General features: G+C 37.0%; 2 protein-coding genes across 12 annotated transcripts in view; one reads left to right on the forward strand and one right to left on the reverse strand.

The window, feature by feature from the left end:
- LOC125233398 (G protein-activated inward rectifier potassium channel 3-like) overlaps window positions 1-8,691 on the forward strand; it is an 84,218-nt gene extending 75,527 nt beyond the window's left edge. For 4 of the 7 annotated variants that reach the window (XM_048139397.1, XM_048139400.1, XM_048139396.1 and 1 more), the window contains 5 exons: window positions 1,782-1,971; window positions 4,975-5,099; window positions 6,810-7,011; window positions 7,457-7,853; window positions 8,405-8,691. In XM_048139397.1, coding sequence (XP_047995354.1) covers window positions 1,782-1,971; window positions 4,975-5,099; window positions 6,810-7,011; window positions 7,457-7,853; window positions 8,405-8,585 — 1,095 coding nt within the window. In that variant the 3' untranslated portion in view covers window positions 8,586-8,691. The remainder of the gene's footprint in view (window positions 1-1,781; window positions 1,972-4,974; window positions 5,100-6,809; window positions 7,012-7,456; window positions 7,854-8,404) is intronic. The other 3 variants (XM_048139398.1, XM_048139402.1, XM_048139399.1) reach the window with 2 other exon arrangements.
- Window positions 8,692-10,371: 1,680 nt separating this feature from the next.
- LOC125233399 (G protein-activated inward rectifier potassium channel 3-like) overlaps window positions 10,372-13,250 on the reverse strand; it is a 54,093-nt gene continuing 51,214 nt past the window's right edge. For all 5 annotated transcript variants that reach the window (XM_048139403.1, XM_048139406.1, XM_048139405.1 and 2 more), the window contains exon 4: window positions 10,372-13,192. In XM_048139403.1, coding sequence (XP_047995360.1) covers window positions 12,954-13,192 — 239 coding nt within the window. In that variant the 3' untranslated portion in view covers window positions 10,372-12,953. The remainder of the gene's footprint in view (window positions 13,193-13,250) is intronic.

Raw genomic sequence — 13,250 nt, forward strand, 5'->3', positions numbered from 1 at the left:
GTTTGCCCAAGCCCACACGAACAATGAATTGGCGTTAACACGAATATGGTGTGCGGTACAATCACAGGAAATTTTCGTGCTGCTTCTCAGTTCTTCTGTAAGTAAGGAGAATTCGGGCAATTCCAAACATGTCAGGTGCCGTAGCCGAATGGCATTTCTCTGACGCGAAACGAAAACGAAACGCCGCGAAAGTTAGTCTGGCTCTGTCGCGCCAATACGCAAGAGCGATAGAGATCTACGAGCGTTTCGTATCGTGAGCGTTTGTGCCATTCGGCTACGCACCCAGGTTGTCTGATAATTCCTAACATAGATTTTTGAATAGTGAAATTACTTATGGAGTACGGAGGATTATAACCCTCTATGGCAATTACCCGAATACAACTTATTTATTCTATCTTGTCAGTAAATAATGCACGATTTAAATTTGCATGTTGCAGTATTTGTTGCTTTGTTTTACCTACGCTTCAGATATGTCGGCGGCTGATCCTAAGAGTCTTAAGACCTGGCATATCATAAAGTTTCTGAGTAATACTTTGATGTTATAGTCGCTATACCTATTAAGCCAATTTGTTTTAGATGCCCGAAAAAAGTTCGGTTCTGAATATGCCTAGGAATTTCACGATCTGCCGGATCTTATGATCGGCTCCCGATAAATGCACCCTTTCATTAACAAATGGATGGGAATGGATAGAAAAGCTTCCTACAACACAAATAATCGTAAGGCTTGGATTAAATTTAAAACAATTTATATTCATTCCCATTCATTGTTCATTGGTGGAAAATATTGTTTAGATCTGGCTTTTGATAACGTAAACAGCTGATCTAGAATTAGATGCACTTGTAAATACAGTAAATTGCATGAATTATGATTACAATTCCACCATTTACCAAGAATAGTTATTTGTTTTACAAGGGGGCAAAGTTGTTGTTTAACCGCACGTGCCAATATTGAAGCCAGAGCAAGCGAAAGATTCCAATATTGAACCGCGAGCGTAGCGAGTGGTTCAAAAAGTGGAATCTTGAGCGTTGCGAGGGTTTCAAGGCACGAAGGTTAAACAAACTTTGCCGCCGAGTGAAACACAACATTTTTCACCACACCAACAACGAACAAAATACTGGCTATAAAACATCTAAATCAAATTTATCAATTTGTTCAATGTTTATAATTCAAAATCATCTTTTATAGGTAATATCTACCAGCCAGCTTAAGATATGAAGTTAAAATTTGTATGAAATTACTTTGCACTCTTGTGGATAAAATGCAATTTTGCTATCTGTTTTCGAATAGCAAAGTAAGCCTTTATCAGTTGGTGTGGTGAAAATATATTTTACATTCGCCAATCTTCAGATCTTTCATCGTAAAAAAATCTTGAAATGGGTCTTTACTCGTGAGTATAGTATCTTTAAATAATACACGTGATATAAAAAGGAAGCCATACTTTGCATAGCGAAAAAAAATTGTCTGGTCCATAAAAATGAGCACCATCACGTCAGTCGGAATTTATGAAACAGTTCATTTTTTAGAAGTAAAGTTTTAAAAGTTATTAATTATAACCTCATAAGTCACTACACACTGTATAGCTGGTCCTTTTTATTTCACCCTGTATATCTGGATGATGATCAATCATTGACCAATCCAACAAATATCAATCGAAATTTAAGTTCCTACGTTTTCTATAAAGGCCTGTAATTTTCGCGAGCCCTCGAAAGTAACATTCAAAAAATTCTGAGGCAATCCGTAAAACATTATAGGTACTCTAAACCTTTTGGTCTACCTTTAGATCACCAGAGAAGGCGAGGTGCTGCCCTTCTACCAGCAGGAGCTGAAGGTCGGCGCCGATGGGGAGGAGGACCGGCTGATGTTCATCTGGCCCATGACCATAGTCCACAAGATCAATGAGAAGTCGCCGCTGTACAACCTGTCTGCTGCTGATATGCTGAGGGAGAGGTTCGAGATCGTGGTCATGTTAGGTGAGAATTTATTTATAAAACTAACTAACCATTTTGGCTCAGTGATTCAAAGTGAATCTTGGCCTTCGAATCGCCACATGTCCCGATCCTGCGCAGCCTCTTGCCAGTCACTGATAATTGTGGACTTCACAAAGGCCTACGACAGTATCGACAGAGATAATCTAACTCTATACTCCATTTTTATCAACTTTATTACCCCAAAAAAAAACTTGTTAGCCATAATTACCGCAGCAACCAGGGAAAGTAGAATGCGAGTCATAGTAAGGAATGAACTGTCGAAAGAGTTCACGGTTATGACCGGCCTAAAGCAAGGGGACGCCCTATCACCTGTGGACTTCAATCTCGCCCTAGAACATGTTGTTCGGATGGTTCTGAGAATTTATTGTACTATTTACGGTTGTTTATTTTAATTATCTAGGCTGTTGGGAGGAAAACAATGTAATTCCCCTTGTTTTTATTGGAGGGCTTCCCTCTTTAAACTATACGTAATTCCTAATTACAAATTTATAGCTTACTTTTCCGTTAGATTAAGAAAAGAAGACAAAAAAACAAATAAAACAATATTTAATAAAATTATTTGATTTGTTCCCTACATCAATAGAAGACAAGTTTATAATAATTTAGGATTGGATTGGACAGGATAGGAGTACGAGTACCCTACTGTACCAATTGATCGAAAAAAATGGTAGTCTACCTATATATATATATATATACACATATATGTATGTATACTACGGATAGCATTGTGATTGTGTGTGATCTAGCCAATTACACGTCACATCTACATTAAAGAATTTCAGAACCTAAATGTCGCAAAATAATACTTAGTGGCATGACATAACGTTTTTCTTTGTTTTTGTTTTGGCACTTCCTTATACTGTTTTAGTCGTTTGCCCTGAACTTTACCTACTTAAATAACGTAAATTGTATAGCTAACATACGTGTGGCATCATCACGATTATTGTTTTCAAACATAGAATTTTGGCTTGAAATTCAAAACATAACTGTTGAATCTAAATTATGACGTGCATGTTTACAAAATTTATCCATGTTTACAAAATATAGAAAGCATTCCTAGTTTAAACAGAGCGGCACCATAAGGGTTCCTTTCATACCTTTTTGGTACGGACCCAAAAAATTAGGGACAATACAGAGGGACTGCAACTGAAATGGAAGTTTTATGGAAACTGCATGCCGATTGCAACGTCAGCCTGCAGGTATCAATACAAATACAGGCTCCAATCGAAAATGTCGCATTTTCTATGTTCATCATCATCATCAACAAAGTATCATCATCACCAGAAGCATCATCTACAGATATCAGACTTCGTAACTTTTCCGGCAATTTCGGTGCAACATGGAAGAAGGAATTCATACATAAATATATGTTTTCTTGGTATGTAGATGATCAATTAAGGCTCATTAACCCCAGACGCATTAACGACGGGGTGTTATAAACTTTGACATCGTACCTTTCGAACGGATTCACCGATTTAGATTTAGTTTTTTTTGTTTGAGAGCTGAATTATTACTGTTATTAATCCTAATTAACTATTCCAGCTGGCATCGGTAATATATATTCCTGTAACACGACAATGTTGCACCAAAATGGCTTCTAGCAATTACGATGTCTGGTCATAAATATTCATACTAGGTAGCAGCAGCGGCTGGTCCATACATGACGATTCCCACCGGCTTGCCTAAAATTGATTACTAATACCTAATGTTAAGGTAGGTTCCTTTTTGCTCAGTGTTGCCTAGTAGAAATTTTCACCAGCCGCCACTGCTAGGTAGGTACTTATACACTCTATAAGTACCTATTACTTTTCTACAGTGTTCTTTCCTTTCATACAGAAGTCAATGATTTGCTTCTGCTATAAATGCGCGAAGGTCAGTGCTACCAGCGCTAGTGCTAGCTAATTATAATGACTCATATCATGAGCCAAAAATAATCCCGTATTGGAGATGGGTTTATGTCGTATCTTTATGACGTAAGATTTCATTATATGAGTATGTACAAAGAGGATCGAGTATTATAAAGAGTTACTGTTGAAGTAAAATGTGTAATCACAGTGTATAGACTGCCATCTCTTGACACAGGCTTAAAACTTTTGAACCTCAGTTTTGACAATTTGGCCCATATTCTTAGCTTGTTGTGTTAAAATGTCAATATTAATATTAGCGCCATCTAGCTGAGCGTACCCCAAAGGTGTAATGCCATCTATGCCACCGTACCTTTTTCTGTATGGTACTGAGGTACGTTTTTTTCTTAAACTTTATCTGTCTATACGGAGTTATATATGTCTTTGATATGTATTACGGTTTTCTTCTGGAGTACCTATACTGGTTAAGAGTTTTATTGATTTACTATTACTGTAAAGTACAGTACGAGCGTGAAGAAATTGATATCAGCCGACCTAGCCGAAATGACAATCATTGACGCTAGATGCCGAACGAAACGCAATCTGGCACTGTCACACGACTATATTATGGTAAGCGTTCGTGCATTTGGGTACGTACCCTGTAGGTATCAATATCTTCTTCTGCTGCACTGCAGGCTTTAAAGATGCTGCTAATATATTGAGGCAGAATTCTGAAATCTAACCTTTAATATCATGAAATCATACAGTTCAAACCAGCGTCATCGTGAATGGCACGATGTAGAACAAGGAATACAATACAATACAATACAATTAGAAATTCAATTAAAATTTTGCGACAAACATAGTGTAAATTATAAACAAATCTAGGGTGAACAGGCATCTTCTGGGCGAGCTCAATCCATCGTTGGCTACATACTTTGGCTGGTCTGTGGCCAAGAGTAAGCCCATTTATTTTTTTTTTAAATGTGTAAAGAAAGTGTTAGTTTTCATACAACCTATCAATTGTTAAGAGTGGCACTGAAATTTGTATATTTCCATATGCTCAGCCTACCCCTTATGGGAATACAGGTCGGAATATATACGTTGTAAGAAAATAATGTTAAATAATAATTGTTTGCAGAGGGTGTGATCGAGTCAACGGGGATGACGACGCAGGCTCGCAGCAGTTTCCTCCCGTCGGAGATCCTGTGGGGACACCGCTTCGAGACCATGGTGTCCTTCAGAAAGGACACTGGGGAGTATGAGGTTTGTAGCTTTAAACTGTGACCTACCCTATGCACTCCTCAACGAGGAATAAAATTTCCTTAGTAGAAGCCGAAAATATTTGCAATGCATCGCCTCTGAAAATATCGTAGATCCTGCCTGGGGCCCGTTTCTCGAAAGGTACAAGCCTTGTATTACAAGTGCGCGAACTGTCAAATCGTATGGGTTTCCATGGAAACACACTTGTAATATAAGACCTCAATTTGTAGGCGTAATGTTAAATCTTATGGAGCCACATTAGTTCCAACTGTCGCCGCTACAGATAATATTTTTGTGACAAATGGCAATGGCGCCACTCCTTCACACAAGTTGCCAATACCCCATAATACATAATTATTTATGACTAATTACTCTCCGGTTGACCTTCCACCCATTGTGTTGAGAAAAAACTGAAAGGGGAACTTCCAGCGTAGTTGCTAGCTACTTTGTTTTTATCGTATGTAAATATACCTATATCAGAAAACGTGACTTACCACTAGTGATTTACTAGTTACAAGGATCCGTAAAACAAACATATCCTTCTATGAAACTCGATGGAGTATACAATAACACATGAACGTGAATCATGACGAATGACGTTGGTTTTGCCGTACAGTATGGTGCGATAAGTCAAATTGTCCCTAAACCATTTATAGCGTAATCAATGTCACGTGTATGTGTGTGGTACTGGTACGCTATTTGCATTTATTGAATCAATCCATCCATAAAATTACACGCAAATCATTTTCTGTATTTTACGAAGACTGTAAAATTTGGTGACTTTGAACTTTGACCAATTGGTTTTGCACTACAGCAACGATTTTATTGTGTCTATTCGGTGTGCAAAGTCGGCTTACAAAATATAGATGGCGCTGTGCGACTTCGTATATTATGCTTTGGTAGTCAAATAATGAGACGTGAAATCAGCAAAGAACGAGATGTTCGAAATATAAATAGTTATTTATTAGGTACCTATATGTGTTGTGATGCAAATAATTTAAGCATTTCTAAGCTTAAAAGATGCCAATAATTTAAGCATTTCAAGAACCACGATCAAACACATAAAGCGAAACACGTTTAGCTGTAAACCGAATCTCCGTAATTTGTAAACTAATAGGAAGAGATGCCTTTTATCTCGTCTGCATCGGGGGCACCTTACCAAATGTTGGCACAGATTTCACCTCACTTTCTCATTGGATTCTCACGTTGCGATATTGGCAATTTTCCACCAAATCCTATTTACATGCAACATTGCCGGTCTTCTCATCTTTGAGAGACTGCACAGCGTTGAAGTCATCATTGACACGTGTGAATTCAGAAACAGGCTGTTTATAGTGTGATAGAGATAGCTATACATTATTTTCATGATCATGAACAATTTGGCTGTCATTGAGGACGGCCGGTAAAATCGAATCGTAGACGATGGTGACATTTTCCATAATGACAGTACTATAGGCCTAGCACATAATTGGCGGGAGATTATCTAGCCGCAAAATAGACTTTCCGTTCTTATGTCATTAATCAATTTAGAAAAGACTGTAGTTTCGTATGTACCATTACACAACTTTACAATTTCTTGCCGTCTCCATTCGGCACACTACACCTGCCAAAGTGGTGGACGTATTTGTCGCTCCCGTATTGGCTAACGTCGCCCTACTTGACACTGCTTGTATAGTCTATGATGATTATCTTATAAGATGATGGTGCTTCCAGGTGGACTACACCAGCTTCAACAATACCTACGACGTGGATACTCCGCTGTGCTCGGCCAAGCAACTGGACGAACTGAGGGCGACGGTCTCTACTTCCCAGAAACTAGGTAAGGATGCCAGACGGAGGTCGTTCGAGCGGACTAAAGACTGGAACAACAACTGCTGGGGGAGCTTCAAGTATAAGACCAACAGGTCCTTTGGAGGCAAGTATTAGAAGCAAGTTCTAAATCTAAAACAACGATTTGAGTACGATTTGTTTACAAAATTGAGATTCCTACATTGTTTAAGAGAACACTTGGTATTTGGAGTATTCAAGTGAATGGAAATAAGACTGACTAGTTTGCCCAAGAATAGATTATGCGCCTAAGATTATTCGGGTTTATTACGGTTATGCAACTTAACTAGATTCTTCCGGTTGATCTATAAAAATCATTAGAGGATAACTGCGCAGTCAATTAAAAACGTAATAAAATTTAATAATAACTTGTGTTGTTGCGTCAAGATTTATTATTGTCTTTATAATTATTTAACTTTAACTCGGACATAGCACGTGAATTTCTAGCTAACGGAAATAGTGCAGTTTTAATCCTATTTTAAAATTAAATATGACTTTACAACATAATAATTTTATCATTTTGTTCATTTCAGATCGTCTACTCGGCACCATACCAAAGACCTTCTCCAACGACACTCTAGACCTCAGCTCCGTGGACTCTATGTCTCTAGACGAGCACATAGAGATCAAGATCCCCGACGCGAGGGCCAAGGAGAACCGGCTGCTCGCGCAGAACAACTTCGTTCAGACCATCAACGAGAAATCCAGGAACACGAGCCACAATCATCTAGCCGTCGAGAACGGCCAAGAATTAGTCAAGAATCAAAGTCATCATGAGCATGAAAACAAAAATGCAGAAGCAAAAGAAGGTCATATGCATAGAAGCCATAGTCACGCTAGTATGAAGAAAGTCCACGGTCTCACACCCAACGGCGTCGGGCACACGCACACACACGAAAACAAAGTTGACGATAGCAACAGAATAAAGAAGTGAGTATTACCTACTTTATTGTTTGTTATCGGTATTAATATTTGTGGTCAGGGCTGCAAGTTTTTTAATTGACTTCAAATTGAGGTTAATTGGTATGCTATTTTCTGAATTTAGTTCAAGGAGTTTGTGTAAGGCTTGCGGTTTTACGTAACTAGTACTTACTTTTTATGGTGTTTGGCCACTTATCTTATACTTACACCCGATACTGGGCACTTATCTACTGTACTTTCAAAGTACAATTTTTAATTAAGGTTTATACTCCTAAATCTTGAATTCAAAGTTGTTTATTTTAATTTTAATCCCTAGCGCTATTAGCTATCTGTGACATAGTTATTTTGGATACACTAGGTGCCATGCACTAGGTGCCCAATCTCAAGCAGTCAGGAGGGGTTCAGTATTAGGTCACCAACTATTTTCACATTTAATTTAAAATATATTTACTAAAATTTACTGAACTTCGTGCATCTGTAAGATTTTAAAAAATCACTAACATTTTTATGTCGTGTTTTCCATGGCGTATTAACAGACATTCATTGTAACTGATCCGCAGCCTATGTCCGCAGATCGCCAAGCGCGAACCAGCTGGCGGCGCCCCCCACCATCCCCATCCTTGTGACGGAGGCCGACGTCGCCTGACCACCTCCAAACCCGCAACTCGGGTTCCTGGCGCCCCCGGGAACCCCGCGACTCCCGCTGAGACCGCGCAACAGAGAACACCCTCGCAGGGCTAAGAACAGAGTCCGCTTCAGCAGCGAGAGCTTCGAAAATGTGTGGGTAGATGGCGCTATGAGTACTTAATTTATCGTAGTGCGTAATACTAAAGAATATTCCATCTTTTTTTTGTTTTTTTTTTCATTCCACTTCGGTTATGTTCTGAGTTTCTAATATTTATACTTCTGCTAGTTCTATAGGTATTTCTTCATATGTGTTTATATCGTTCTACATAAACAATATAATCATTATATACCTACACCATAGGTACAAGTAGAACCTTTAGAAAGATTACCCACACAATTAACATTTATATGTAGTTGTTCATGAATTGTACCTACTTTTCTCAGAAGTTTGTAACGTCTTTAGTATTATGCAATGCTGTGTTTTATAGGTAAAACTTTATAGAATTAGGTAAAGTGATTTTCCTTTCATCCTGTTCTTCTCAGATATATCACAGCATGCCTGTGTAAAGAATAGTGCCAAACATATGTCTTCCGCTTTTTTTCACTTACCTATACTACAGGCTTAACTTTTCTATCAAAATTTTATTAGTCATTACTTAATTAGATTTCCTATGAGATGAGAGTGGAAGTATTATTTTCCCTTTTAGATATGTAGCAAATTTGACAATGTGTGAATGGATTTATTTAAAAAATACTAGACCAAGTATTTGTTCGAATAAATGCGGCCAAAAATTGCGGAGCTAATTTATAACAGAAGCTTTAATTTTTTATGATAACTATATCAACTTTTGAATACTTCATCATAACTAGTAACTTGACTTAGGTAATACCTGGAGTTGTATTAAATTATTACATACATAATACATATCTACTGTTTAAACTATTATTGTGGATTTATCTAGGTAGAGTCAAGGTACTGATTATGCTTTCTTAGGTATTAATAGAGTCTGGTCAGGATGTCAACGGTTTTAATTGCCCCGTTTCGTCATAATTTCATAGAAGTTGGAGTTTAAAGTAACATTTAGGCCGATAGTCCACACATAGAAATATGATCATAGGTCTGTATGGCTCCCTTTTTCTCCAACGTGAAGAAAAAGGACGGCCGGCATGTTGCCTATGAACATATTTCTAGGATGAACATCGGCACTGGTCCCACCGCGAGCTAGTAAGCTATGAGCTACCGGCTATAAAAACGAACAAAAGATAATCACTCCCGTGTAAATAAAAGAGACACGGCGATGTTTATAGTTACTCGTCCAGTGGTGAGCTATTAAAATCGCCGTGTCTCTTTTATCTGCACGAGAGTGCTTATCTTTTGTTCATTTTTATAGCTGATAGCTCGTAGCTTACTAGCTCGCGGTGGGACCAGCGCCATATGATAGTGGACTATCGGTCTTAGACAGACGGAGCTATCAAAATGGTTGCCAATTTATCTTGGACTTACTCTAAATCACATGTAAGCTATCGTTTTATGTGACATGTAACTGCTCCGCTGCGCGTGTCAACCGTGTTCGTAGGAATAAAGTCTGTAGGTATTATTATATTTATACTGTCGATAGTTGAACTAACGATAGATTATAGTTAATTGCTGATTATTTCAGTTTTTAGTAAATATTAGAATTCCGTTCAAGGTCCAAAAGATTACAATAAGTGCCTGGTTCGTACTTAGTACTTACTTGCTTTTTCGATTGGATGGTGGTTTCATTGATACTTTTGCAACTCCGACCTGATTTGTTAATAAGTTTTTGTTTAGAACGTCACTTTCACACAGCCTTTACGAGTTGTGCTTTCTAACATCAAAATGCTGAAATCTGATGGAATAATAAACAAAAAACTCACACACTATATACGCGGATCTAATGCGTTAATTTCCATAAAAAACCTCTAAGCTACTATTCATGAAAAATATATTTTATTTACATTCTCAGGTTTGGGTTGTCAAGAGTAACTGTTACGTTCAATTTAAAGTCTGATTAGCACAAATCAGTGGCCCCTGTTCATTCATAATCATTACACAGTGAAATAAAACATTGTAGTTAATGTTAGATAAGTTTATTTGTTTTTATTATGTATTTGAAGTCTTCATATAATGTTATTGGCAATTATAATATTGAATACAATTCATAAATAGGTACTTAAGCGGTCATATTCACTAGATGTATATCTTAAAATAATATAAATTTACTTAAACATTGGTGAGAAAATAATGGACAATTCAGTGTATTAGCATTATGTAAATATGAGGATATTGTACACAGTAATGTTTAATCTGGAGGCTATTTCAAACAAGATACAAATCCGATATCAAAATGAAATCATTAAGTCAGTCAGTAATCGTATTTAAGTTTGAATTGACCTCTATAATAGTAAATTAATAAAGAGTGTAAATCACTGAATTCATGTTATAAAAACATGCGACAAACATGTACGTAGGTAACGCGTGTAGATACTTTGTGAAAAGTTATTTTAATGTAAGAATTAATTTAACTACAAGTACTTAGATAATTAAATTGTATAGTGAGGTGCAAAATTGCATGGCGAATTTATCAATGAATTATTTCATAATTTATCCATGCAATTTTGCAACTTACTGTACATGTACATACGGCGCCATCTAGGAATCTATAAAAAACCTAGTTTTCAGTTTTATGTACGAAACACTCTTTATTATTTTATTATTGTTATTTATTACTGTATGGTTTGCGTAAGTAATTAAGGAATCGAACATGAAGTGTGATAAAAACTTATCAATAATCGGTATTTTCGTACAAAGTACGAGTCTGTTATATATTTGCTAGTGAAATATACTGCTTTTGTATTGCCATTTGGACGATTTTTATAATATTTATAAAATATAGATGTTAAAAAATGCTAAAATTAGGTGGAGCAAGTGCTCTTTATTTCACAATGTGCCTCTGCTTTTAAAGTAACTAAAGGTAGAAATTTAAAAGTGTCATTGCCCCTCCTAGTTCTATCATTTCTAGTTATAAACATATATATGAATCCATAATAAATATCACTATTATATTTTTATATGGACTGTTGTTGAGGCGATAGAATAACTTAATACTATAATCGTATCTACGATGCCAAAAATAAAGATAAAATTTAATATAAAGCATACATTTAATGTTGCCTAAATAATATTCTATTGTCTATGAGACACAGGGGCCTACCACAGCGCGGGCGCTGTTTTTACGCTTGAATTTGTATTGCCTTACTTAACCTGATACCTAGTGTTTATCAGAATAGAAAGGTATTATATACAGAAAAGAACACTTGTATTTTATTTACATCCTCAATAGTTTAAAAAAAGTTAATATTTTCTCCCTTTTTTTATCAAGACTTTGTAACGTCGACGAAAATTCGTGCCTTAGATGCCACGAGGTACGAGGCACGAGTACTTGACATGCGACATATTGGGGATTTGTCGCCAAACGATGTCACATTTTTAAAATACGTCATACTTTAGGTTAGTTTCAAGTTTCCATGAACGAGTTTGCTAGGCCAGGGGGCATATATTCACCACCATAGTTTAGACTTTATTTGACAATTTGACAGAATTCAAATTTGACTAATTTCTGGAATTTTTCTGCCCTAGGGTTAAAAAGTAAATCATGTACGTACTTCAAGCTAACCATAACCACAAAGTACTCTGTGCCATAACTAAGATTTCCATCCAACTGTGAAACATGCTCGTAATAATTATCATATTTTGCTGAAGAACAAAATAGGACTGTATTATGTTAATAGCCATGAATCTATTGGTATCAAAGACATATATAACTCCGTATAGACAGATAAAGTCTAAGAAAAAAACGTACCTCAGTACCATACAGAAAATGGTACGGTGAACTAGATGGCACTATACCTTTGGGGTACGCTCAGCTAGGTGGCGCTAGTAATTAATATTTGACATTTTAAAACATATCAAGCTAAGAATATGGGCCAAATTGTCAAAACTAAGGTTCAAAAGTTTCAAGCCTGTGTCAAGAGATGGCAGTCTATGCACTATGATTACACATTTTACTTCGACAGTAACTCTCTATAATACTCGATCCTCTTTGATTGGTATTAAAATACATCTGCAGTTGCCCGGTTTGTTTAAATACTATACAATCATAAACATAAGTTTAAGATTATTTCGTGACGCCTCAATAGATGGCGCTTACTAGCAAACTATAATAGCAGAGCATATTTTGCTACTCGACAACAGATGGCGCCACTTAAAACATAGAATACTAAACCAAACCATTTTATTTTCAGATATAGTTTTATCAGTAGAAAACAGCGCGATATGCATTTTTTTGAACGATAATTATTCGCTATTTTTTATTTGCCGCTTTTTCTACTGACAGAAGTTGCTTGACAGTCTGTATATTATTTTTGACGCCTTTTGACTCAGTTTCTATGAAGTTTTCATCAACAATTGCTAGTCCTCTTCGACTGCCGTTTTTTCTTAGTCTGTTCCTCTTCGCTGGACGACGAGGATGGTTCAGCGGACCCATTGAAGAAGTCTGGTGGGTACTTGACTATCGAGGGCCGGTGCGTCAGGCTGGACCGTCTGATCGCTTCGGCCACCAGCCTGTCGGCGATGCCAAGGGGAGATGACTTGAGGGAGCTTCGGTATATGACCTCATCAGGGAGAGGGGAGCTGTAGCCTGGAATTGGGAGGGATAATTAGTCAAATTTTGTTTACATAAAAAAAGCAGGGTAAGG

The sequence above is a fragment of the Leguminivora glycinivorella genome, chromosome 14 (genome assembly GCF_023078275.1).
Source record: "Leguminivora glycinivorella isolate SPB_JAAS2020 chromosome 14, LegGlyc_1.1, whole genome shotgun sequence".
Classification (NCBI taxonomy): Eukaryota; Metazoa; Arthropoda; class Insecta; order Lepidoptera; family Tortricidae; genus Leguminivora; species Leguminivora glycinivorella.